Here is a 27,575-nt window from a genome sequence, read left to right as displayed (position 1 = left end):
TCTTTACAGCTGGTTGTTATTTTTTTTTGACAAAGAAAGGTTTTCAAAAAAGTCCCATTTATTGTTAGTGATCTTTTGTTTTTCGAAAAATATAACTTTAATAGAGCTCATATACAGTAAACTTTATTTATTTATTTATACTTTATTGCACAAAACAAAAACAATAACAAAGAAAACATAGAAAACAAGTATGTGCAAAGGCGGTCTTATAGCTTAAAGTAATATCTACCAGACAACTTTAGTTAGTATTTAACTTTTTTATTGCAAGGCAACAGTGCATTGATACTAACTGTTGACTATGTGACAGTTATTAATGTTTATTTTCTTACAATACTAACACATATGCGTACGTCTGCATATATGAGCATACGCGGGCCCCCTTGGTCCTTCTATTGCTTAAGCGTTAGCTTTAGCTTTAGCGTTCTGTGGCTGTCGCAAGATTTCATATATGCCACAGTCTTACCGACATGTGTCAATAGTTATCACTGGAGTCAGTTCTACACTCAACATGTCCGAGTCCTGCTCGCGCTTGACTGCCACCGGCACGCTCAGAGCATCGCAGTCATCGTATCCCACTTCTGATGCATCAAACTCCTGTTTGATGGCAATAAACTGCGGCTCGGGCGGGGCTTCGTGAGTACTCATGTGTTGATTCAAGCTGTAGGCATCTGGACATTTAGTGTTACACACATTGCAAATGTATTTCTGATCGGTTTCATCCAAATCGGTTCGGCCTGCACTGTGGGTTCTCATGTGTTTGTTCACTACACTACTGTCCAATTTGGCACGATTCACTGTTTTACTTTTCTTAGGTTTATCGCTGCAATCAGATTTTGTGTGAATCTTCATGTGTCTGTTCAAACGAGCCTTCGCCGCACTTCTATAATCACATATGCTGCATTTGTATGGTTTCTCACCAGTGTGCTTTCTCATGTGTGTGACTAAATTAAACGCTCGGGCACATTTGAACACACACACACTACACTGATAGGGTTTTTCCCCCGTGTGTATCCTCATATGATTGACCAAACTCCCTCTTTGTATACATTTGTAATCGCAGTGTTCACAGCTGAACGGCTTATCAGCAGAATGAGTTCTCATATGATTGGCCAAAGTGTTACTCCTCGTACAAGATAAGTTACATATCTTGCACATGTACGGCTTTTCGCCAGTGTGACTTCTTATGTGTGTGTTGATCTCTGACTTGCGTTTACATTTATATCCGCAGTAAGTGCACGTGTATTTCTTCTCATCGCTGTGCAGAAGCATGTGCACGGTGAGCGCGCTGCGCTGTGCACATGTGTAGTCGCATGTGTCACATTTAAACGGCTTCTCCCCAGAATGAATCCTCATGTGTCCGATCAAATGGCTTCTATACGAACTCTTATAATCACAAATGGTACACACATATGGTCGTTCACCAGTATGGGATCTCATGTGTGTGACGAGAGTGCTGCTCTGTGTACATTTGTATTCACATTCGGTGCAGGAAAACGGCTTTTCCCCAGTGTGGGCTCTCATGTGCACGATGAGATTGTTCTTGAGCGTACACTTGAAGTGGCAGTGCAGGCACGCGAAGGGCTTGGTGCCAGTGTGAGAGTTCATGTGTCGCGCCAGACGAGACTTGCTGAGACATCTGCACATACAGAGATCACATTGTATAGACTTATAAAATGTAGAGATATACAGGGTGCTCGGAAGTATCACACTAATATTATAAAGGCGAAAGTTTGTGTGTGTATGTTTGTTCCTCCTTTACGCTGCGGTTATTGAAGCGATTTGGCTGAAATTTGGAATGAAAATAGATTTTACTCTGGATTACCACATAGGCTATTTTTCATCCCGAAAGTACATGGTTCCCGCGGGATTTGTGAAAAACTGAATTCCACGCGGACGAAGTCGCGGGCGTCCGCTAGTTTCCCATTACTCTAGTTATATATATTCTTTTAGGAAAAATAAATGAAAATGTCTAAGGAAAGTGTGTTCAAAAATGAATCTTAATTAATCTTAAATTGTGTCCCTTATATTGCATCCTTATATTATGACGTAGACATACTTATTAATTGATTAATATCATGAAGCAGCTTACTAATGAAGTGTAAAGTACCAGTTGCAATATCTTATTGATATCGACAGTATAAAATGCAAGGATAGATAAATGCGAGTGTTTCATGGATAGTCGGAATTATTTGAATTACTTTGTATGAAAACATAGAAAGTTTTTTTTTTTAATTAAAATAAAAAATTCTTAAGCAGTTCGGCTTCAATAATTGGACTCGTCAACCTTGGAGTTATGGGAAATACTCTTGAGCACCCTGTATAAACGATTACAGAACGCACGCGGCTTCGTCTGTCCTTATGCTTCCTCCTGTCGCTATAACCATTCTTAGTGGACGTCTACTATCTCTAAAGGTCTTGGCCGGTGGGAGGCTTTGGCTGTGGCTTTAGCGTTTAGGTACGATGTCATGTAGAAAACAAAATTGGTGTGAATTTTCATCGTCCTCCTAACAAGTTATTTTTTCCTTGGTTTTGTTCTATCTTTAATTTGTTAAATTAGTAATAGTTGAAAGAAGCATGTTGTGATTACCTATAAGTAGATTTACAAATAATACCTCTGTTATTTTAGTTCTTGTTAATATATGTATGTGTATTTAATAAAAAAAAAAAAAAGTTAGCCTGCTTCCATCTTAGATTCCATCATCACTCACCATCAGATGAGATTGTAGTTAAGGGCCAACTTGTAAATCCATATTAATATTATATTTTTTTTTTTTTTTCTGTCTGAGTAGGTGCCGATAGCTCCCTGCGGAACCACTACGGCGTCACCGGGGGGGTTGGGCGAGCGCAGAAGCATCGCCTGATGTGACCCGAAGGCTGAAAGAAAGATAGAGGACGGAACGGCTCTCTAAGGGCGTCTCCTATGAGACTCGGACCTCGGCTTAGAAGGCCACTCTGGAGGAGGTAACCGTGACCTGAGTGAATCAGTCCGGACGCCCCCAAGATCGTGAGTTAGAAAACCCACGTCCGGGTGACGTTAGATGTCGGGGACCTCGTCTTCGCCGGCGAAGACGCTGTGTAGCTTGTGATTGTGTTGCCTGGGAAGCATTGTCGGTTGTTATGTCATCGTCTGGATCGTAAAGGACGTTCTTGGGACGCCTCTGCTTGCAGTTAGCGTTTAGGTTGGGAGTGTAATTGCAGGCCTCAACCACTAGTTGGTTGGGATGGATGGCAGCTCTGTCAAAATAGTTTTGAGAGAGCTGTTTCATGTACTTAGCTATTGTCGGTAATTCTAGATCTCTATGGAGGTCATTATTGCGTAAAAACCACGGCGCGCCCGTGATTTGACGCAGAAAACGATTCTGTAGGGTTTGAAGCGGCCTAAGGGTCGCTTTGGGACGGTGGGCGAACACTACACTAGCGTAGGTTAAGATCGGACGGAATTAATATTATAAAGTTGAAGAGTTTGTTTGGTTGATTGAACGCGCTAAATTCAGGAACTACTGGTCCGATTTGAAAAATTCTTTCAGTGTTAGATAGCCCATGTATCGAGGAAGGCTATCGGCTATATATTATCCCCGTATTCCTACGGGAACGAGAACCACGCGGGTGAAACTATGATATCCACCTGTAGTCGCACGCGGAGCAGGCGAAGGGCTTCTCCCCGGTGTGCGTGCGCACGTGCAGGACGAAGTTGCTCCGCTTGGGGCAGCGGTAGCGGCACCGCGGGCACGAGTAGTACTTCTTGCCTGCAATACATCAGCATTAATGACCTCGGCTCACTGTTGAGCACGAGTCTCCTCTCAGAATGAGAGGCCAGACCTTAGTCCACCACGCTCGCTCAAAGCATATTGGCAGACTCTGCACTATTTATATTGTAGGAAATAAGTCTGAGAGTGGCGCGGCTTGTTTTCGTGAACGGTGGGAGTTAGAGAGGGGGAGCGATTCAGTAATCCTTCATGGGTTATTTTGGATAGGTTACTTGTAATCCGAACTGAAAAATTCTTTCAGTGTTAGATAGCCTATTTATCGAGGAAGGCTATAGGATATACATTATCTCCATATTCCTACGGGAACGGGAACCACGCGGGCGAAACCGCGCGACGTCAGTAGTAGTTTTATCTTTACATTCTCACAGGAACAGGAACTATGTGGGTAAAATGGTAGGGCGATACTACAGCCTTTTTTGATGAGTACTGCTTACCAACAAACAAATCTATACTAATATTATAAAGAGGTAAAGTTTGTAAGTTTGTCACATTTTTTAAATGGGGTAATCTTCGGAACTACTGGTCCGATTTTAAAAATTCTTTCTCCAGTAGAATGCTACACTATCGGGGAGTGCTATAGGCTATATTTTATATTGGTATCATATATATTAGCCGAGTTATCACAGTTTTTGTCATACAGGTCGGACCGAAAATCCTCTTAGGCAGACTTATTCGCATGCGCTGCCTTAACCATTGTGTAAAATTGAAATTAATGTATGGAGGCTTTATGTATCTTTAAAAGTTCTACAAAAAAGTCCGCGACACCATATATCTATCTTCTATATATTAGCAGATATAGTACCTTTAGTGTTTTAAAAATTATAAATTTTATATACTTAGGTTTGCGTCATTATTTATGCTACTTAACTTAAATCCTTATCAAAATAAATTATTTAATAATCACAAGGATATTATGGAGATAAGATTTGCCCTTTATAGTATGTTAATTAGTTAAATCGTTTCGGAGATAATACAAAATTTCTAAAAGACGCAGAAATTTCGCTACATGACGCCCCGCGCTTTCAATTACGTAGTTCCCGTTCCTGTGTGAATATGGGAATCAAACATAGCCTATGACACTCGCAAATAACGTAGCTTTCTATTGGTAAAACAATCTTTCAAATCGGTCCAGTAGATCCAAAGATTATAATTTTAGCATAGAAGTCTCTATTTTCCTTTGTCATCGCACCACGTTCATAGGGCTGGACCGATTTTGCTAAGGGTAGGGATAAGGTAGGGAAGGTATAGGTTAGGGTAGGGTAGGGTACAGGTAGGGTAGGGGTTGTGTAAGGGGGGTAGGGGTAAAGGTAGGGTAGGGGTAGGGCAGGGTAGGGGAGTGTATGCCTAGGTTAGGGGTAGGGTAGGGGTAGGGCCTACCCCTATCCTAGGGGTAGGGAAAGGGAAGATTACGGGTAGGGTAGGTTACGGGTAGGGTAGGGGTAGGATACAGTTAGGGTACGGGTAGGGTAGGAGTATGGTAGAGGTAGGAGATCGATACTGAAGCCTATTTTCTATTTTTTGTCTGTCTGTTTGCCTTTTTTTGACCGGGCATCACTCTGAAACTACAGAATTCAAATGATACTTAAGACGATTTGAGACCATAATACGTAGAAGGATAATAGAATACTTTTTGTCGCGAAAACAAAATCAGAAATGGGTGAAGTCCCCTACTTCACCTAGAAAGTTTGTACGGAAAATCCTTAATTTTTCTAGGTACATTTGTAAATGTAAAATGATAAGTGGACTATTTATTAGGTATAAGTTATAAAACTTGCAAAATAGAATGTGAAATAGGGGTTGAAAGTTGACATCGATTTTTACGCGGACGAAGTCGCGGGCGTCCGCTAGTTAAATATAAGGGTAAAAATCACTAGTCATTTCACACCTCATAATAATTATAATTAACTTGTTCTTAGATTATTGAAAATCGATATGATAAATAAGCTCAGAACACTTAGATATGATTTATATATCTAATATATACAATTCTCGTGTCACAGTTTTCGTTGCCATACTCCTCCAAAACGTCTTGACCGATTTTGATGAAATTTTTTGTGCTTATCCAGTATCTATGAGACTAGGCCAACATCTATTTTTTATACCCCTAAGGGTAGGGTAGGGGTAGGGTAGAGGTAGTTGAAAGTTTACATCGAGTTTCACGCAGACGAAGTCGCGAGCGTCCGCTAGTTCATTTCTGATTTCTTTGTTGGTAAACAGTACTCGTCAAGAAAGGCTGTAATGCGAGTATAGTTAATTATAAAACATACCATTGCTTGAGTCGTCATAAGTTTCACACGACTCTATGTAGTTCTCGTCCAGAGTGCAGCCGGCGCTTACAGTTTCCATTTGCTCGGCATGTTCCATACTCACATACAAATTGCTTGCTATGAAAGAGTTTTCTAGTTCTTGATTTTCCATGATTCAGTTCAAATTAATTTATATATTTGCTGTTGACATAATCTTCCTGCTCTCAGCCTACTTCAGCAGTTCCCTGTAGCTGTTACAAGGATTTATTGTTTGTATACAACACCAATGTGCGTTGGCAGGTTGTGTGAGTCATTCCAATACTTTCTACCTATTTGTGCATTTATTTATTTACAAGGTTTTTATGGTAGGGACCATGTACTTGTAGAAAAAGAGTATTTCCTTATACAATACAGATTCATACTGAATCTTAAGGGTAGACAGTGCGCTGTAGCATCTGTGAAGTGCATGCACTGATTCTCATAGATGATCTATTATCATGTTTGGTGTTAGTCATCTCTTCATTGTTGCCACTATCTCGTCATTTGCCACATATAAAATTCACCTGCAATACAGGATGTAAAATTCCATGAAATAGTAGAATACAAAGAACAGAAAAAAGAATAGACTGAGTTGTGTGATAGTTTGTTAGCCAATTATTCAACAATTTTTATGATAATTACTATGTATTTTTTTTTTTAAAAGAAAATTTGCCATATCTTTTTAAATATGACCAATATTACCATTCTCCTCCAACTAATTGGGAAAGAGTGTATTAGGAGTGGGTGTGACAGTAGTCCAATGGGACGAGGATCAAACCACCACTCCTCTGTGTTAAGTTCGACCACTCTTACTGTTGAGCCATTGCATCTATGTATTATTAAGAGTGAATAGGCATCTTCTAGGTAAGCGTGCTCTAACTTAGGCCACATTAATACTTATAGGCTTAATTGTAGTCGAACACAAGCCTATATTGCATAAAAAAAATAATATAATGAGGAATCATGTTTTTAAGCTTTGTGGCAACTTTTCGCTAAAAACATTTAAATATCTATAATAAAGCAAAGTGACCGACGATAGGGCATAAATAAGGTTATACTGCAAAAATATGCTTTAGAGACAGTTGAAGATCTGGAACCTTGGCATCAGCTATCTACCAAAGCCACCATGGTGCCTCCGTCCAAACTACAGAATTGGCTAACACACCTGTCATCATCATTATCAGCCAATGGATGTCCCGCACTGGACATAGGCCTCTTGCATGGACCTCCAAGCTTAATGGTCTCGAGCCGCAAGCATCAAGCGGTTTCCTGCGATCTGCTTGATGTCTTCGGTCCACCTAGTGGGGGGGTCGACCAACAGTCACACACCTACGGTATGAGCAAAAAAGCGATGCCTGTAAGTCTTATTTCAAGACAAGATTATTTTGTTTGATACAAACATAATAAACTACACCTGGCTAACATTTGATACTGTGTTCAATTCAATTCTTCTTTATGGCTTTCATTTGTGCCAACTGGGCACTGTTTATCTCGCCAGTGTCGAGTAGATGGAGGAGGCACGATGGAGATTGTTCGGTGAAGGCTGACAAATTTAATTTTGAGAATCTACTAAATAGTTAATATTAAATGATATTATTTTGTTAGTTCTTAACCTAAAACAACACAAATAACACATATTAATAAACAAAATATATAAACAATATTACAATTTGATCTTATTACATCCTACATATTTACATAAAAATCTACAATATGGACTAAACACAAACATTAACAAACATTTAACACTTAAAGGACGAGGGACTTTTGGGGGAAGAACGTCATAGAGAGGATGAAGAAGTCTGGGACAGTTAAAAAGGAGATGAGTGACAGTGCCTTCATCCAAACCACACTCACAGATAGAGTTATCCCTAATCCGGAGCTTGTTTAGATGCACAGGTGTACATGAGTGACCAAGACGCAAACGGGAAATAGTTGTTAGAACCCAACGTTCAGTCATTTTTTGAAAGAAAAACCAGGGACGTCTTGGTATATTTGGCTGGATAGATGAATAATGTTTGCCTTTCACCAATTTTGATTCATTCCAGAAGGACTCCCAGGATCTATCCAGATAAGTTTTTGCAAGGGCAGTCAAGTCTTGTGAAGAATTTTCAAAATGTTCAAGGGAGCCAGTTAGCACAGCAGCTTTTGCACATGAATCAGCAGTCTCATTTCCAGGGATTCCGGAGTGACTTGGGATCCAAACAAGCAAGATGGATAATCCTCTTTGATAACTTGACAGCAGAGCTTGCCTGATCTTTAAGATAATGTGAAATCTTGATTTGCTTTTGAATGGGTTTTCTTTAATGGACAATAAACAACTTAAAGAGTCTGTAAAAATAACCGTCTGTTGAATGTTATGGGACTGTGCAAACAGGACTGCTTCCAATATAGCAGTGGCTTCTCCTGTGAACACAGAAGACTCGGGAGGACATTTGAATTTCAATATTATCTTATACCTGGGAACCCAGCAGGCAGCACCAACGCATCCATCTGGGGATAACTTTGATGCATCAGTATAAATATGCAGATGATTTGACCAATTTTGATTAATAATGGCTTGAAATTTAATGCTAGTATCTGGGGCTCCTTTAACTAGGCCAAGATCTGTGATGATAGGAGGGTTATATAATAGAGCTTTATATGAGGTGGAAAAAAGTGGGTTACATTGGAATTTTGATATAGGATGAGGGAGGCTATTAAATTTCAAGAAGCTATCTAGCAAATAGGAAGAGGAGTAACGACAGTGGGGAGTGCGGGACAATTGAGTTAATTTGGCCCAAAGAGGATGTGATGATAACTGTAACACTTTGCTAACATACCGGTCACAAAGATATTGGCGACGGATAGATAGAGGAGGATCAACACATTCTACCTGCAAGGCATTAGTGGGGGAAGATTTCATTGCTCCTAGAATAATTCTAAGGCATTTAAATTGAATTTTATTTAATTTTTCGCTACCTGCTTTGTTAAAAGGATCCATAACAAACAAACAGTAATCCATATGACTTCTAACTAGGGCATTGTATAATAATTTAAGTGAATATGGGTGAGCACCCCACCAGACCCCGGCAACTGCCCTTAAAACATTAATGCCCTTTTCACATTTTTTAACCACATATTCACAATGAGCCAATCCGTTCAGTCGATTATCTAAATAAATGCCCAGGAATTTGACATTATCTTTAAGGTTGATTGGTTGATCCTCAATACAAATTTGGAAGTCAGGGAGGGATCTTTTCCGGGTAAATTTCACTGCCTGACATTTGTCTACTGAAAGAGACAGACCATGGTCAGACAGCCACTGGTTTAGATAATACAAAGCAGAATTTAATCGACAGGATACTTCTTCTATACTGCCTGAGCTGTAATAGAGGACTATATCGTCAGCATATTGCAAAATGTTACAAAAACTGTTAACAGACAATTCCAAATCATGAGTATATATGCTATATAGCAGAGGGCTGAGAACAGAGCCTTGAGGAAGACCTTTCCAGACTAGCCGGGGGGGAAGAGAGGAAGACTGGTGTTTAACCAGAATGGATCTGCCAAATAGCAGATTACATATGAGATGTACCATCCTCGGAGGAATACTCAGCTTGAGCAGTTTATGCCTGAGTACCGGAAGAAGGACATTATCATAGGCAGAAGCAATATCAAGGAAGACACCCACTAGGTACTCTCCTTTTGTAAAGGCTAAACGGATGTCTGTTGTCAATATGCTGAGGCTGTCTGTAGTACTCATACCCTTCCGAAATCCAAACTGCGAAGAGGGTAGAATATTTCTGCTTTCCACTATCCACTCCAATCTATTTTTAAGCAGGTGTTCTGTCACCTTAGCTAATGTAGATGACAAAGCTATGGGTCTGTAGGAATTTGAATTTAGAGGATCTTTACCGGGTTTGAGTAAGGGAATGACAATTTGGGATTTCCAGGAATCAGGGATAGAGCCAGATTCAAAACAATTATTAATAATATTAAGAAAATAGGATTTAGCTTTGTCATTTAGATTAGTTAGGAAAGAGTAAGGCACGCCATCTTCCCCTGGTGTTGTATCTTTTAGACCACTGAGAGCCACTTGAAGCTCAGAGAGTGAAAAGGGGGCATCCATTTCATCAGAGGTTGGAGCTGGCGTAGAAGTCAGAAATAAGTCCTCATTGGGGACAGAGGGTGGAGCCAGTTTGTTTGCAAAGTTGTCAAGCCAATCAGAGGGATTATTAGAAGTTCGGTCAACATGGTTAAGGGAACGGCGGAATCTTCTAATATTTGTCCAAACAATAGAGGAAGGAGAACGAGGACTAAGGGATTCACAGAAACCCATCCAGCCTAACTTTTTCTTTTTTGATACAACCCTTTTGGCTTTAGCATCGAGTTTTTGGTAGACTAAAAAATTTCTTAGGGACATACAAGACGAGTATGCCTCCTCTGCAGAGGTTCTTTCCCTAAATAAATCACTGCATTCATCATCCCACCAGGGAGGTGAAAGCATGTGTTTTTTGGGAGGATGTTTTCTTGGGATATGTGAATCAGCCGAACGTTTAAGACAATTTAGAAAAGATTCATAACAAATCAAAGTATTTTCATCCACCTCAAGACTTGGCAGGGAATCAATCGTGCAGTCAACCGATTGGGCATATGCTGCCCAATTGGCTTTTTTAAGTTTATATTTTAAAAGAGGGTCATAGTTGGGGATGGGAAGGGATCTATTATTTAATGAGATTATGATAGGAAAATGGTCACTGCCATGGGTGGACGGCAGCACCCTCCAGTTCATTTGGGAAGCCAGGTTTGAGGAGCAGAGGGAAAGGTCCACTGCAGATTTTGGATTTTGACCAGGATATACTCGACGTGTAGGAGAACCATCATTGAGGATGCAAAGGTTAACATCGTCCAGTATATCTATAAGTAGAGGACCAAACCCATCAGTGGCATGACACCCCCACATAGTGTGGTGAGTGTTGAAGTCACCCATGACTATGACCGGACTGGGAAGAGAAGATAGGATAGATTGGATTTCAGGAAAAACAGAAGAAGAAGGGTGAGGAATATACAGAGACACAAAAGAAATATCTAAAGAACGAACAGCCACAGCATTAAACTGTTGGCTGTGCGGAGGGAGAGGAATTTGGGAATAAGGAAGGGAGTGCCTCAGAAGGATGGCACTACCAGCACAACCGTCATCCCTGTCGTCCCGCAAGCAGGAGAAACCTGGAACCCGAATACGAGAACCTGGAATCAGCCATGTTTCCGAGACGGCAACAATGACAGGTTTGTGCAGATTTATGATGGAAATTAATTCGTGTTTTTTGGAACGTAGGCTTCTACAGTTCCATTGAAGTAGGGTTATTGGGTCCATTATTGAGAATTTTGAAAAGTTGGGATAAGTTATGGGCAACGTTGGGCGGTAGGGGGATTTCGCTACAAGGAGCTATAATATTGACTAAAAATTCTGATAATATTTCTAAAATTCGACCCTGAGAAGGGACATCAACATTATTATTGTTGAGAGCGCAACCATTTGGTTGGGATGAGGAACATTCACCAACAATATTCTGATGAGCTCTTTTGTCATACCCTTTCCCCAGAGGTGCACGGGGTCGAGGGGAGCGGAATATTGTCTGGCGATATGAAGTTGTTGAGGGATGTTGAGATCTGGAGGGAGTCCTAGGGGAAGAGGAAGGCATTTCTTTTGTTACCTCTGCATACGAGGTACGCACAGGGGGGAACTGAGATGCTGCTTCCATGTAAGATATATTATTTTGTGACATTACCAGTTTTATGGACTGCTGACGAGAGAATTCAGGGCAGTCCTTGTCTGTGGCAAAGTGTTTGCCAGAACAATATAAACAAGTAGATTCAGCCTGTGTAACAGGGCATGAATCACCTGAATGGGGTTGAGCACATCTGTAGCATCTCGCTTTGGATCTGCAAGCCAGTTTAATGTGGCCAAACCGACAACAGTTTTGGCACTGTATCGTGGGAAATTTGTACACTTCGACACGGAGAGAGGAGTAGTAGGAGTAGAGTCTTTCAGGGAGCATCTGCCCTCTGAAAGTTACTACAACAGTCTGGGTCGGCACCCATGTGGTTACACCCTCACTGGTGGTTTTCCTATTTAATCTTCTGGCCTTGAGAACGATTCCACAACCAGTAGGGAGCTCAATAGACTCTACAAATTCGTCCATCGTCCATTCTATTGGTACACCTTTAACCAGACCCATCCTGGAAATGTTGTATGTCGGGATAATTGCTTTGTATTTACATAGTGTTAATATTGGGTTAGTCAAAAATGAGTTGGCACTCTGTGCCGAGCAAAATTCAACAATAATTTTGTTACGCCCTACATTTTTAATGCCACCTTTAACAATTGAGTCTATTTTATTTTTGTGCAGAAATTGGCCAAAAGTTATGGCTCTTAAAGAGGCACCAGACGATGGGTCAACTACATCACGTGACACTTGGACAATGAACGGACCTTTGTCATCTAATGAGTATGATTTGGGGCCGTCGGAAAATGATGGGTGAACATATACATTTTGTATGGAAGGAATGGATTGGGAGTCATTGGGTTTTTTGGAGGATGGGACTTCTGCATCCTCTCCGTGTCGTTTACGGGATGGACCCGGGTCTGGGGGCTTTGGAGGCGGATCTATGTCCATCCTTCAATTTTTAAAATTATAGCTACAATAAACTATAATAATTTACCACCACCAAAAGAGTTAGTAATATCTTAAATATCAAATATTTAGACTGTGTAAAAACACAAAAAAGCGCCGAAAAATCACCGAAATCTCACTTACACGTGCGTCAACCAAGGTTACCCGTGAGCGAAAAAAAAAAACTGATACTGTGTTATTTTTTTCTGTTATCAACAAGCCTAACATACAAGAAAACAAACAAAAAAATCATCAGTTTTGTCTTTAAAAAATATCGTAATTCAAGCTGTATACTCAACGATCTTAGCTTGTCCCCGTTGTGGACAAATTTAGGATGAATTAAAAATGTCATAAAACGTTGTAGCAAACTGTATTTGATAAAGTAATGATTTCATTATTATTAAATAGTTTTTTTAGATATAAGTAAACTGCCTGATGGTGAGGGTAGGGTAGGCCAGGGCCGGGGATGGGCATTCCCCTTTTCAATGTCAGAGTATATTAAAGTAAAAATAACAAACCTTTGTTTTGTAAGTCCGTAACAACCAAAGGCATTCACTTATAATATTTCACCAAATAAAGCGACGCACTTATTGCCTGAACGAGCAGCTTGTGTGATAATTTTAGTTATCTAATAAACTTGCAGCGGTTGACAAAGTTGCTATTAATTAACTAATTCTAATTGATTTTTAATTTAATATTTACAAAAAAAAACATTGAATTTTCTTGATTTTTCATTTTCATTTTTCATTTTTTCATCAATAGCACAGACCACAGATTATATATTAATTAACTCTTTGACCACGATTATGCACAGCACAGCACAGATGACATATTAACATCACAGACCACAAATGAAGATTGACATCTAAAGTCACAGACAACATGTAAAAAAAGTACTATGTGGTCACAGACTACGCACAAATCACAGACGGCTAACTGTCACAGACAGCTGACAGAGAGCACTTCTTTATTTTAAAATCCTATAACTACGATTTTACGAATTTAGTTAGATCTATCATGGACGTTACATCCAATATGTATCCAGATTCCAGACATTCCAGAGTCCGGAGCCCTAATGACAGAGTACTTTTTATAAATAAATGGCTATTAATCTGTGCTCATGTTGCTTTTGCTGTTGATTAGTATCCGTGGTAACCAAAGAGTAGATATAATACGTAACGTAGTAGTAATCTGTGGAGTACAGTAAATCTGTGGATTTGATCACAGACGAGCATAGACGAGATTTGATGTTGGTATTCTTTGGTATTGGTAAATGCAATTAATTTACCTTGTATCCAAGGCCGTAAAATAAATTAAAAAAAAAAAAAAAAACAATTAATTTACTCTTTGGGTAAATGTAACAGAAAACGAAATTGAAATTTGAATTTTGAATCAAGAATTTTGCACTTTGCAGTGCTTTTGCATTGTCTTGCAGTCTTGCACCTTGCACTGCAAGCAGTAACTAGTGACGTGCAGTAAACAGAAAACCATAGTATTATTAAACATGCATTTAATTTTCTCAAAGCAAGTTAAAAATCTGCGATGTAAGTATGGTATTATTAAAACATTTCCGAGGTTTGTTTCCTCGGGCTAGTGGTACTTCTTCTGTTTCTTGTTGGTTGACGAAGTCCTAGGTCAGGCTATATAACAGTAATACGGAGCCTTTCTTTACCGTCAGTAAAAATTCTCAGTTCGGAGCTGAGAAGTTGGTTGTGTTACTCTCCCGTGCCTTGCAGAGCACGTCATCATCTTGACCATCATCAGTGGTCATTAAAGAATTGTTATCACCTTCAAGTTGCATTATTTTAATTTATATTTATCTCATAGGTAATGTCTGCTCCAATTTTCATAACTAGAGACGAAATATCTTAGAATTCACCATGTGGATGCCTGGTCCACCATGCAGCAGAGAGAAGAACTCCAAGCAGAGTCCTGGACTTGTGACCGATGGTGTAGGGTTAAAGACGTCCTTGACAGTTAACTAACACTCCCCTTCTCCGCTCGTGTTGTTCTCCCTGCCTAAATAAATTTGTTAAGATCCTACTAGAGCAGCTTTGGGTACACTTTCTATTATAGAACTTACTGCAGATTTGAAAACCTTCATTTTTTAAGTAGGTTAATAATTAAGGACTTTCCATACCAATTAAAATTAAGGACTTTTGATCCCTATTTCCACTTTTATTTAAGGTATAGAAAGTAGTTTTTGCTCTGCTTCAAGATCCCAATTATCAGTGTACCAATATTTGTCTAGAATAAGGCCTAATATTTGGCCACATGCTAAGGGACACAGTGAGGAAGTGGAGCAAATTGGTGACGGAATGGTACCCTAGAGATAGCAGAAGGGCAAACAGTTCCTTTGATGATAGGGAACTGTGCAAATACATAGAGAGCAGTGGAAGGTACTGGAGGAGGCCTATGTCGAAAGGCACACTGTGTTATGAGACATTCTTTAAAAAAAAAAATTTAAAACAAAATGTAATGTTTAAAAAAATTTAAATTTCTTATCACAGAATAAAGAGCTTATTATTATTAATATTTGTCTAATTGGCTCAGCTCAGTTTCGAATCTACATGAAGAGAGCATTAAAATCGGACTCAAAATGAACACAAAGAAGACCAAACTAATGACGAACAGTACTGAGGTCAACATCGGCATTGATAACAACCCATTATTGTATGTGCAAGAATACACATACCTTGGACAAGTTGTTACCTTCAGGGACCAAATGACTAAAGAAATCAGCACGAGAATTGCCGTTGGCTGGAAAAGATATTGGTCCCTGAAGGAGATAATGAAATCCAAGGAACTGAGCATGGTAATTAAGAGGAAGGCCTTCAACACGTGCATCTTGCCATGCCTAACATACGGCTGTGAGACCTGGGCGCTCACCATGGCTCAAAGGGCTAAACTGGCCAGGTGCCAACGATCCATGGAGAGGAGCATGACTGGCCACAAGAAAAAGGATAGGGTAAGAAACACTGACCTTCGAACTAAAACTGGGGTCACCGATGTTTTAACTCGTGTCGACCAGCAAAAGTGGCGATGGACAGGCCACATGCTAAGGGACGCTACGGGGAAGTGGAGCAGACTGGTGACGAAATGGTACCCTAGAGATGGCAGAAGGAATCGGGGCAAACAGTTCCTTAGATGGGAGGATGATTAAAGCTTACAGCAGGACCAAACTGGAGAAGGGTCGCATTAGAGAGAGAGCAGTGGAAGTCGCTGGAAAGGCACACTATGTTAAGAGACATTCTTTAAAAAAATTTAAACAAAATGTAATGTATATAATATTGTAATTTCTTAACATAGAATAAAGGGCTTATTATTATTATTATATAATTGGCTCAGTAGCTTAGCAGTGAAAGGAGGACAGACTTATATTTGCATCAATTTCATGTAGTTTCCGTTACTTTGAAAGTATGGGGATAAAATATAGCCTGTGACACTCAGAAAGCATGTGACCTTCTATTGGTGTAAGAATTGTCATAATTAGTTCAATAAATCCAGATATTACCTACACTTTAGCTTTTTATTTAACATAGCAGATGCTGTGCGGTTTTATAGGAGTATGTGGACAAAATATAATATAGCCTATAGCAATTTTTCAAACAAACAATTAAATCTGTCCTCCTTATAATATTAGTACAGACATTTGTGTGTACAGTTGAATAATATACTAAACATGATTGCGGAACTCTATTGACCAAGATTGACCCACACTGAAGCTGCATGGTCGGTCGAAGCTCCATATCATCATTAAGGTGACAGGCCCTTGTTGTACCCTGTAGTGGGCTGTAGTCAGCACCTGAACTGGTTATGCCACATATTGCAGGGCATTCTATTATTGCTCCACTGTTTGCCTGGACAATTAAGCTATGTAATAATTTATAATTTAAGAATGCATTAAGTGGCATTACTTTAAAAATAAAGATCTTCCTTTCTTTCTTTAAAATACTATGATGATTGCATGCATTCTACTCTCACGCCCGGTACAAAATAAATATATATAAGGCCAAAAGGAAAATAAATAAACTTACTTATATACGCTACATAAATACATATATGCACCGGGCGGAGGATTCACCCCGGCAGGGAGACCAAACGGCCGGGGGTCAGGGCGACAGGTGGAGAAACCGGCGGACTATCCTAGCCGAGTCCAGCAAGACCGCTTTTTGCATCTTGCCTGCGAGCGAACTGCCACGGAACCCCAGCCGCCTCAGATGGTGAGCGAGGCTGACTGGGATCAAACCGTTGGCAGATATGACGATTGGGATGATTTCAGTGGACTCCACATTTATTATGATTGCAGAATAACCACACGTGTAACCCTGGATCAAAATCAAGATGTATGGAGCCACTGAGGCAGACGTCAAAGTAGAAAAAGACAAGCAGTCAATGAAGCAGGAACTGCTGGATGAACAGCACTGGGACGGCCAGGAGATTGTGCCTGCAGCCAAGTTAGCTGACACCAAGCTAAGCGTTGATGCCGCAGATTTGGACAAGCAACTCCTTCTCTTGTTGATGCCCGTTAAATGTGAATCAACTGTAAATGAAGATGAGCAAATAGAGCTGGAAGAGGAGCAATTTGAGCCAGAAGCTGATCAAAAGCTAGACAATGAAGAGTTATCGGAAAGCGAAATTCCTTCAGAAGATGAAAAGTCTTCTGAAGACAAAGATAGTGATGTGAGTTGTATTTGTAAATGATTTTTATCATATTTTTTTTAATTGTTTAAATATTGCAATAAACTCAATTTGCAATGTTTATCAATAAATAAATTAAAAATGAGGGTATAAATTGCTAGTAATTTCAAAAATTATATAACAAAGTTTCAAATATTATAGCTGTTATATTAGAAACTTTGTTATATTAGAACTGTTATATATACAGATACATTAGTTTTTCTTTTATTTAAAAATACCAAATAGTTATGATTTTACAAGCATGCAAAGTTCGCTTAAATATCGACTCCCGCTAACAGTCGCGATATTGTACGTGACGTCATCACACAACATTTGCTCAACTGGCAATTTCGTATTTCCGCTTTACCTACTGCCGAACTATTGATTAGAATTGAAAAATTCTTTCTTGATTTTCAGTGGGAGCCTTCGGTCAGTAAGCCGAGAGTGTGTGCGAGGAGCAACAACAAACGTGGTACGTATCAGCACCGGTATGGTCTGCTATCATCAGAACTGCTCCACATTCTGGAGTGTGCACCAGTTGCTATTTTTTTTTATTCTTTACTTATTAGCCCTTGACACTATAAACTCACTTGATAGGGATGATGCAATCTAAGATGGAAGCGGGCTAACTTGTTAGGAGTTGAAAAAACCACATTTCTTTCGGTTTCTACACGGCATCATACTGGAATGCTAAATCGTTTGGAATGTCTTCACGACTAGGGTGGTAACTAGCCACGGCCGAATCTTCCCACCAGCCAAAAAGTTGAAGTGAAGTCAAAATTAGGTTTATTTTAAGTTGGCTTAGTTTACAAGCACTTTTGAAAGTGAAAGTCAAGGGCTAACTTGTAAAGTATAAAAAAAAATCTTTACTAATATTATAAAGAGGAAAGATTTGTTTGTTTGTTTGCATTAATAGGCTCTGAAACTACCGATGCTAAAACATCTTTTACTGTTGGGAAGCTACACTATCCCCAGCTGCTATCTATATTATTATAAATGCGAAAGTTTGTTGTAAGGCTGAACCGATTAAGATGAATTTTGGTATAATGGTAAATGAAACTTTGGAGCAAAATGTAGGCTACTTTATGACCTTAAAAGTTTACATTGATGTCCACGCAGACGTCTACTAGTAGGCTATATTTTATCCCCTTATTCCTACGGAAACAAGAACTACGCGGGTGAAACTGCGCGGCATCAGTCAGTATTCTGTAAGGGAGAAAATTTGTCGTTTTACTGGCTTGTATAAAACATATAGTGTTTTTTTATAGGTGCACCTCCAGCAAAGCGCACAAAGAACGCACCACCCGCAAAGTCTCACAGCTGCAAAGTTTGCTACAAAGAGTACAAAAGCGAATCATTGCTGAAATCGCACACAAGACTCCACAGTGGGCACAAACCCTACCACTGCCACATGTGCCTCTTCAGCACTGCGCATAAAGGCCGCCTCGCGAGCCACGTGCTGACACACACGGGAGAGAAACCGCACGCCTGCAAACACTGTGGACACAAATGCAGAACGAAAAGCGCTTTGACGAGCCACATGAAAACACACGGGGGAGCCAAACCGTACACGTGTGATGTGTGTAAGAAAAGTTTCACAAAGAAATCATCTTTGATAGTTCACATCCGGTCGCACAGCGGACAGCGACCCCACCGATGTGAACATTGTGACTCAACGTTCACGAGCCACCAACATCTGAACAATCACATCGCAGTACATTTCCCCAAACGCATCTCATGTTCACAGTGCGACTTCAAATGCAGCACCAAGTACACGTTGAAAGTGCATGCGCGGAAACACACGGGCGAGAAACCCTTCTACTGTGAGGTGTGTCACAGTAAATTTGCTTTGCGCACGACTTTGTTAGCGCACATGAGAACTCACACTGGCGAGAAACCCTTCTCTTGCAAGCTGTGCGAGTTCGTGACCGCGCGCAGCGAGAGTTTGGTCAGACACCGGCGTGTACACACGGGGGCGAAACCGCACGCTTGTAAAGAGTGTGGCAACACTTTCTCGAGCAGTTGCCAGCTCAAAACCCACATGAAATGTAAACACAGTGATATGCGACCGTTTAGTTGTACGCAGTGCGATGCGAAGTTCAAATTGAGCACAGGTTTATCGTCGCACATGAAAACACACGCCGGCGTCAAAGCGTTTAAGTGTGACACGTGTGGAAAGACGTTTGTGAGTAAAAAGAACCTCACAGCACACACCAAAACACACACGGGGGAAAAAAACTACGCGTGTAACATATGTGACTTCGCCACAGCGCATGTGGGGCGTTTGAAGTCCCACATAATGGTGCACACGGGAGAGAAGCCGCACGCGTGTGACGTGTGCGACTTTGCGGCGCGGACGAAGGGCGCGTTGACTTTGCACAGCCGGTCGCACACCGGCGACAAACCGTATTGCTGCAAAGTGTGTGATTCAAAATTCGCAACAAGCTGTGAAGTGACGAGTCACATGAGAACTCACACTGGGGTAAAACCGTTCGCGTGCGATGTGTGCAACTTCACCACCGCGCACAGGGGCCGGCTGGTGACGCACTCGTACACACACACGGGGGCGCAGCCCTACCCCTGCGGCCGCTGCAGCAGCAAGTTCAGGGCGAAGCACCAGTTGACTGAGCACATGCGGAAACACACGGGCGAGAAACCCTTCCAGTGTGACGTTTGTTTACAAAAGTTCAGGTTGTCGGAACATTTGAGAAATCACAAGAAGAAACCTTGTACACTGAGTTCCTGAGCCCTCATTCGCACGAGAGTTTTTTAACGGACGTTAAAAAAGCGTTTTTTCATTTTTATACTACATTTTAACATCCGTTAAAAAAAACTCTTGTGCGAATAACAGCTTACTTTAAGAAAGCTCTTGCATTTCATTTATTTTGACGACCTCCGTGGCGCAGTGGTGTGCGCGGTGGATTTATGACGGAGGTCTTGGGTTCGATCCCCGGCTGGGTCGATTGAGGTTTCCTTAATTGGTCCAAGTCTGGCTGGTAGGAGGCTTCGGCCGTGGCTAGTTACCACCCTACCGACAAAGACGTACTGCCAGTCGGTTTAGCGTTCCGGTACGATGTCGTGTATAAACCGAAAGGGGTGTGTATTTTCATCCTCCTCCTAACAAGTAAGCTTATATCTTAGATTGCATCATCACTTACCATCAGGTGAGATTGTAGTCAAAGGCCAATTTGTAAAGAATAAAAAGCGATTTTCAGTATAGGTACTCATTACTTCTTATGTAATAATAAATGAAACGCCCTGCAGTTTCACCTGCGTAGTTCCCGTTCCTGTGAGAATAAAATGGACTATGATTCTCATAAGTAACGTGGCTTTCTATTGGTAAAATATTTTTTAAAGTTGGTTTAGTAAATTCAATTTTTTTTTCATATTTGCCTCATTTTTAAAGGTAACCAACTTATCTAACCAGTCGGTAATAGTATTAGGAGTGGAGAGACAGTAGTAGAATGGGTTTCAAACGACCCCTCCGGGACGAGGACCCCTTTACATTGAACTACTTATGCTTTTGAGATGACCCCCTACAACCTCATTTTACCTCCATATTAGTAAATATATAGATAAGAAGTTCTAATGAAATAAATTAGTTGCATAATATCTACTTGTCTTTTATTTCACCATCATTAATATCATTATAAACCCATATTCCTCGACCCTTATAGCTCGAGTCCCCTCTCAGAATGAGAGGGGTTAGGCCAATTGAGAATTAAAAAAAGAGAATTGAGAAAACTCTCAGACATGCACGTTTCCTCACGATGTTTTCCTTCACGTTTGAGACACGAGACATTTAATTTCTTAGTATGCACATAACTGAAAAGTTGTAGGGCCATGCGACTGGATTTGACCACACCAGGATACCTTAGACTCAGGCAAAGATTATTATTAAGACTCAGGACAACATTACATAAGCATTGGGAAATTGAACATTGTAGTTACATACCTCACAGGATGGCTTATATACCAAATGGCTTTTGTACTTGTACCACCTTGAATTTTAAGAGTATCAAAAGGTGCGCTTGTGGCAAAATCCGACGTAAGGAAGGCGTCTATTACTGATTTACTCTGTCTACAGTCATTTAAATTAATTTCGTTTACAGGTCAAAAAAGCTAGAACTCAAAGCAGTAAAAGTAAAATTTAAAAAACCGTTGTCTTTGTTTTATTTTTGACATTTGAATTTGAATTTTGATTTGACATCTGTGATCTGCAGGGTCATTATGTAACTCGGTGAACGCTTTAAAATCACAGTCACGACAACAAATGACAGCGATTTTTCGTTTTTGCGATCATGTAACACACATCTCCCACCGAAATGACGTCATCTTGGATCGTTCTCTGTCACGGTCACTTGTAGGGATTTATCCAAGTTATAACGCAGTTTTTACGTATCGATAGTCAGTTTAAGCGATTATGTAAGCCTAGTGATCATACAACTGGGTGACACAGAAGTTGTCAAAGTCAATCGCTATAGAAACTAATACCGAGCAGTGTTTTAATAAAGTTTACTTGACGCCTGTGATTCAATAATTACAAATAAAAGTACTTTTAGGATTTTTTTGAATTTTGTACTATACCTTGTATGTAAGGTATTAGTTTGTAAGTCAATAAAATCAGAATTAGAAAAGTTTTTCATGTAAAATATGACGAAAGTTGAGAATATATAGTAGGTACCTACCTACATACTTATTTCATAAAGCAGAATTACAGTTTTAGAGTTAGTTGAAGTGAATTTAATTAATTGTGTTATTTTTGTAGTGTTTACCGACATTGCCATGTACAATACAATGCATGTAGCATTTGTATTGTACGCGGAAACGGAACGAAAAAGATGTCTTTGTCGAGTTCATTGCAAAGCTTTCGTGTCGCGATACCAGCAGGTTTTAGAAGAAATACAAAGTCTTCGAACAACTGCTGTTCGCAATGAATTAGAGATAAGTAAGTTATATGAATGAATGAAGGAATTTTCTTCATTCTCTGCGTTGAGCAAGTGACGTGGACTATGGGCCTAACCCCTCTCATTCTGAGAGGAGACTCGAGCTCAGCAGTGAGCCGAATATGGTATTTTTATATGGTGAGCTTCCATCATAGGATAAGTTGGTTTAAGATTTGGAGTAGGCTTATTCAGTACTAGCAGACACACCATAGTTTGACCGGTGTAGTTCCAGTTCCTGTGGGAATATGGGGTAGCACAGAGTAATACGGGCTATATTTTATATAGCCTATATTACTCTGTGCTGTAGCTTACCAATGGTGAAAGATTTTTTATAATCAGTCCAGTAGTATTTGTGTTAGATTGTAAGAATCAAATAATATTATCTAAAGATCGGTCACTGTCATCCTAAGAACCTAAATTAAACCATTGAATATTATTTACAGGTCTTGGCAGCTTTAAACTTTTATGCCAATGGATCATACAAATGGCTTTGTGATGGCTAAGGCATCTTTTAGCAAATGCCTACATGAAGTCGCTGACGCTCCTGAATACCCCAGCTGTTTAAAAAAAATGTGTTAAGTTCCCTTTGCATTAAACACAAAATCATTATAAATAAGTAAGTATGAAACTAACTTATAGCACAGTATGAAACTAACATAACCTATTCATTATATTTTTAGTTTTTTTTTTTCTAAGACTCAACTAATTTGTGTTCACTACCACACTGAATCTTTCATAGGTTGATTTTGCATAAAAACTTATTTGCAAAATGAGATTGATTATTGATCTGTGATAAATATTACACAGAGTGCTTATTCATATCACAGGATGTTACTGTAAATAGACATATACCCAGGTGCTTAATCTAGATTAACATCTACTTACAGATTTATGAAAAAATTTGGATTGCCCGGGTATTAGGGTGCATTGATTGCACCCATGTGACAATAGTTCGGCCTACAAGCCAAGAGCTACTAGGAGGCTAACAATTAGAATTGAATAAAAGCATGGTACCTCCTTTTATTTAAACATTAACTTATTTATATATTGTCAATTAATATTTCAGATATGTGATGCCAATCTAATAATAACATAGTGGATGCTCAATTTGGTGGTGCATCTTATGACTTGTACATATGGAACCAGTGCAATAAGACCACTTGAGGAAAACCTGCCCAATAGGGACCGCTGTTGGTTGTTAGGTAAGCTGTTGCTTAGGTATAACTGTCAGTTAATGAAACTACAGGATCCAAATATAAATTATATATATAACTGTTACTTTTATGTAGGCAAAATACATAATACATTGCAATACACACTTCAATTCTTTCAGGTGACCAATGTTTGCATGATGACCCCCATCTTGGGAGCTGCTCCTAGATCCCATGAAGATATGCACAACATTGCTGTGTCAGAAATACGGTGGAGCCTTGTAGTTGGGTGCATATTGTAAAATGTTTCCTCACTCCAAAACCATGAACTCTGGTTTCCTAAACCCTCAAGCTATGCAGCCGAAGGAGGAGACTTATCACAGGTCAGTATATTATATAACTACTTTATAAGAACTTGTTGGGCAGTACCATGTATACCTACATTATGATTTATTTTTCTAGGAGAATCACTAATAATTTTGAAGAAGTGAAGAGCTTAACAATGTTTCAACCAACACCTAAAGAAGCTTTCACTTGGCTGTTAGATCAAGGGCTGGATACAGAAAACAGTAATCCTTGTGATGGCAGTATTGTCCAAGGATTCCTCACTCAAAACCATGATAACAAGTTGCTAGAACCCTCAAGCTATGCAGACAAAGGACTGGATATATTTTTTCGTGACCAAGCCTTCTGTATAATTATTTATACTTAAACCATACAAAGCACTATCTAGCCCCAAAGTAGGCATACAGAGTAGCTTGTGTTGTGGGTACTAAGATAGTTGATATTATAATATTCATTTACATTTATATACTACCTATAAATACTTATATAATGTATAAATACACACACACTGGAAAAAACCCATGCTCTTCACACAAATATTTTCCAGGTGTGGGAATCGAACCCATGACCGTGGATGCAGGAGCACTACTTACTGCGCCACGCGTATGTGTTTTTATTTTGAAGCAAATTATTAAAGTTGATAATTCAAATTGTAGTCATGTTTTTAATTAATCTATAATTAATTTTTAATTTACATTTTTCTTAAATATTTACCTATACTTCAGTCTATTTTTGTTAGAGGGGGTACCTATATGTGTAAGTAGGGTCGTTTCTTGATTAAATTAAACTAAAGAATGAAAGATATATATTATAACAAAATTTGTCAACAACAATATATCAAGTCTGAATAAAAAATACCAACACAAGTAAATATATTTTTTATTTTTAAGTAATAGATGTTACACAAATATAGAACTACCTGGCCCTACCTGCTTAACATTAAACAACATTGTTTTTAATCAAATCATTATTTATTTATTTCCTACAATGTGGTAGGTACATGTTTTGTTCTTAAAATTATTGAATTGTATAGATAAACAACTAATGTAGTATTCAATTTTTTCTTTTACAATTACTTAAATAATCATCATCATCATCATCATCATCATCATCATCATCATCATCATTATAAACACATATTCGGCTCACTGCTGAGCTCGAGTCTCCCCCAGTAAGAGGGGTTAGTGCCTACCCGCACTCGGGAGACCCCGCACTGGAAAGCGTGGTTGGTCGGTTGGTTGGATGTTCGCGGCTCAAGGTCGTTGTGCTTGGAGGTCCATGTAAGAGGCCTATGTCCAGCAGTGGACGTCTATCGGCTGATAAGGTAAGGGAAGGCCAATGCCTAACCCCTCTCATTCTGACAGGAGCCGAATATGGGCCAGCATATTTGGATTACATTGGCAGACATCACATATGCAGAGAATTAAGAGAATTCTCTGGTATGCAGGTTTCCTCACGATGTTTTCCTTCACTGTTTGAGACACGTGATATTTAGTTTCTTAAAATGCACACAACTGAAAAGTTGGAGGTGCGTGCCCCGGAACGGGTTCGAACCCACACCCTCCGGAATTGGAGGCAGAGGTCACATTCACTGGGCTATTAGGGATAATAATAATAGTTAAATAATATTTCCTCCTAATAATAGATAATAAAACATATTTTGATGTGCAATTTTACAATAAAATTTTTATCTAATACTATGTAATACTGAAATTAACCAAATGATAATAATCATATTCTTTATATACAGTGATGTCATAATTAACTATATTAAATTAAAATGAAATTATATTTGACAATTTTCTCTCATATGCAATGTCATTATTGATAATAATCTTATAAAAAATCTGTTCATTAAATGTTTGTTTAATTCTTTCTTCATGAATCGTTCATAGAGATGAAGGATTCAGAATCACCAATTTTTTCAAGGTGTTTTGCACCTCAATGGTGACCAGCGACATGGAGACTTCCATAGTCAGTCCCTGGCACTCAAAGTTTAGAGCCCACATCTTCATGTTGATCTGAAATGTAGAAAATATTTTTTTATTACATGAACTACATATGCCCCCGGTTTCTTTAAGTAGATCTCATTCCTGTGGGAATATTGAGATAAGAAATGGCCTATGTATTATATCTTGATTAAGAGTTTATATAAATGACAAATCTAGGGGGGGGTTAATTGATATATTTATACCTCAGGTATATTACTTGGTTCTACAATATATTTCTGTGAGATGGTGATAACAAAAATAATACTTTGTTGTATTTATGTTGAGCTTCTTTTCAGACGAAGAATGTTTGTGATCCTTTAGTTTCAGGTTAATGAATATTGTTATCATAAACAATACATTATTGTAAATGATAACAATATTCATTATATGTGATATTTAACAAATCAAAATGATGATATTTAACAAATCAAAATGTGCAATATTTATTAAGCTGAACATGTACATAATAAAAGAAAATATAAAGTACAAATTATTATTTGAATTAGTAATTATTATCATTAAGAATTACATACACTGGATTAGGTAATACTATTCATTCATTCATGATTAGACCAATAGTCCACCACTCTGACCCAAAGCGGATTAGCAGACTTCACATAAGCAGAGAATTAAGAGAATTATCTGGTATGCAGGTTTCCTCACGATGTTTTCCTTCACCATTTGATACATGTGATATTTAATATCTTAAAATGTACACAACTGAAAAGTTGGAGCTGCATGCCCCGGACTGGATACAAACCCACACCCTCTGGAATCTGAGGCAGAGGTTACATCCACTGGGCTATTGCTGTGCTTATGGACCTATATCCCTGGCAAACCCTCTAGTCTACTCTGCAGCAACTGGGCTTTTATGGGATTAAACTGAGCTCTTTTGTTTTTTGATTTGCCTTATATTTTATCCAGTTTTGTAGGAGATACATATACTTGTAGGATTTAACTTAACTATATATTGTAATTGAAATTTGAATTAATTATTTTAAGTGGCTAGCCTCAATCATCATAAAAAAATTACTAATCAAGGTAGGATTTTATATTTAGCCTTAATGTAACTAAAACAAACACCTACAAATACAAACAATTCTAATACATCTGCATAATGAGACAAAGTTTGATTTTGATTATTTGTCTTGTACTTAATGCTTAGAACTTAAAGGTTACATGGTGCAGGTATAGTTGTGGTTTAAAAAGGCTTGTTAATGCAATATGCTAGTCACAAAACCAAGTATTATGTTAAACTTATAATAGAAAATCATGAATTTCAATTGAATATAATTACTCTCTGATGCTCGACAGTTCCACCTGCATAGTTCTCACTCTCTTGGGACTACAGGGATAAAATATAGCCTATTACACTCGCAAGTTATGTGAGTTTCTATTGGTGAAAAAATTTTCGAAATCGGTTTAGTAGATCCAGAGATTACCCCCTACAATATCAAAAATTTCCTCTCATCCTCTTTAAAATAATAATATAGAATATAGATATGTGATAACTTACACAACGCCACTGGCAGACGCGAACACGGAAGGTTTATTTAGTAGCCTGACTTTCCAAAGGCCCTCCAAAACAACCCATCGCCAAGTTTGATCCAAGCCAAGGCGATCATTGAGTTTCCCGGACATCTTTAGTTGCAAGCGATGAACTTTAATAAACAAAACACTATACAATATACTTTACATATTATCACAACGACCATTAAATTAATCATAGGCAGACGATAAAACTTTGAAGAACT

The 27,575-nt window shown here is 39.0% G+C and overlaps 2 protein-coding genes and 2 long non-coding RNA genes across 18 annotated transcripts; 2 read left to right on the top strand and 2 right to left on the bottom strand.

Moving 5' to 3' along the window:
- Positions 1-112: 112 nt before the first annotated feature.
- Positions 113-13,476, bottom strand: LOC112049368 (gastrula zinc finger protein XlCGF57.1). 2 transcript variants are annotated; one of them, XM_052890133.1, is made up of 5 exons: positions 13,227-13,476; positions 7,218-7,350; positions 6,035-6,576; positions 3,626-3,746; positions 113-1,636 (listed from the first exon to the last, which is right to left on the bottom strand). In XM_052890133.1, the coding sequence occupies exons 3-5, from the start codon at positions 6,183-6,185 to the stop codon at positions 460-462; spliced, it is 1,449 nt and encodes a 482-aa protein (XP_052746093.1). In that variant the 5' UTR covers positions 6,186-6,576; positions 7,218-7,350; positions 13,227-13,476; the 3' UTR covers positions 113-459. The 2 variants fall into 2 exon arrangements, with proteins under 2 accessions (XP_052746093.1, XP_023942993.2); XM_024087225.2 differs by lacking the exon at positions 7,218-7,350.
- A 559-nt stretch (positions 13,477-14,035) lies between these two features.
- On the top strand, positions 14,036-21,000 carry LOC112049372 (zinc finger protein 260). Its single transcript, XM_024087231.2, has 4 exons — positions 14,036-14,252; positions 17,018-17,391; positions 17,806-17,860; positions 18,657-21,000. Exons 2-4 carry the CDS (start codon positions 17,053-17,055, stop codon positions 20,132-20,134), a joined length of 1,872 nt encoding a protein of 623 aa, XP_023942999.2. The 5' UTR covers positions 14,036-14,252; positions 17,018-17,052; the 3' UTR covers positions 20,135-21,000.
- Positions 21,001-21,603: 603 nt separating this feature from the next.
- LOC112057502 (uncharacterized) lies at positions 21,604-24,701 on the top strand. 14 transcript variants are annotated; one of them, XR_008252236.1, is made up of 6 exons: positions 21,604-21,940; positions 22,276-22,336; positions 22,778-22,950; positions 23,401-23,536; positions 23,668-23,868; positions 23,948-24,701. It is a non-coding gene; the product is annotated as an uncharacterized LOC112057502 (long non-coding RNA). The 14 variants fall into 14 exon arrangements; XR_008252235.1 differs by lacking the exon at positions 21,604-21,940 and adding an exon at positions 21,964-21,978; XR_008252239.1 differs by lacking the exon at positions 22,276-22,336.
- Positions 24,692-27,566, bottom strand: LOC128199667 (uncharacterized). The gene is made up of 2 exons (XR_008252240.1): positions 27,338-27,566; positions 24,692-25,851 (listed from the first exon to the last, which is right to left on the bottom strand). It is a non-coding gene; the product is annotated as an uncharacterized LOC128199667 (long non-coding RNA).
- Positions 27,567-27,575: the final 9 nt, after the last annotated feature.

This window comes from Bicyclus anynana, chromosome 27 (assembly GCF_947172395.1).
Source record: "Bicyclus anynana chromosome 27, ilBicAnyn1.1, whole genome shotgun sequence".
Lineage (NCBI taxonomy): Eukaryota > Metazoa > Arthropoda > Insecta > Lepidoptera > Nymphalidae > Bicyclus > Bicyclus anynana.
Note: the sequence above shows the minus strand (reverse complement) of the source record. Positions and strands in the feature narration are given on the sequence as shown.

Coding starts and splice junctions, on each gene's coding strand:
- LOC112049368 (XM_052890133.1), bottom strand. CDS start 6,185: ATGGAAAATCAAGAACTAGAAAACTCTTTCATAGCAAGCAATTTGTAT. Junction 3,747..6,034: donor TTATGACGACTCAAGCAATG/GTATGTTTTATA, acceptor GATGTATTGCAG/GCAAGAAGTACTACTCGTGC. Junction 1,637..3,625: donor TGCTCCGCGTGCGACTACAG/GTGGATATCATA, acceptor CTGTATGTGCAG/ATGTCTCAGCAAGTCTCGTC.
- LOC112049372 (XM_024087231.2), top strand. CDS start 17,053: ATGTATGGAGCCACTGAGGCAGACGTCAAAGTAGAAAAAGACAAGCAG. Junction 17,392..17,805: donor CTGAAGACAAAGATAGTGAT/GTGAGTTGTATT, acceptor CTTGATTTTCAG/TGGGAGCCTTCGGTCAGTAA. Junction 17,861..18,656: donor GAGGAGCAACAACAAACGTG/GTACGTATCAGC, acceptor GTTTTTTTATAG/GTGCACCTCCAGCAAAGCGC.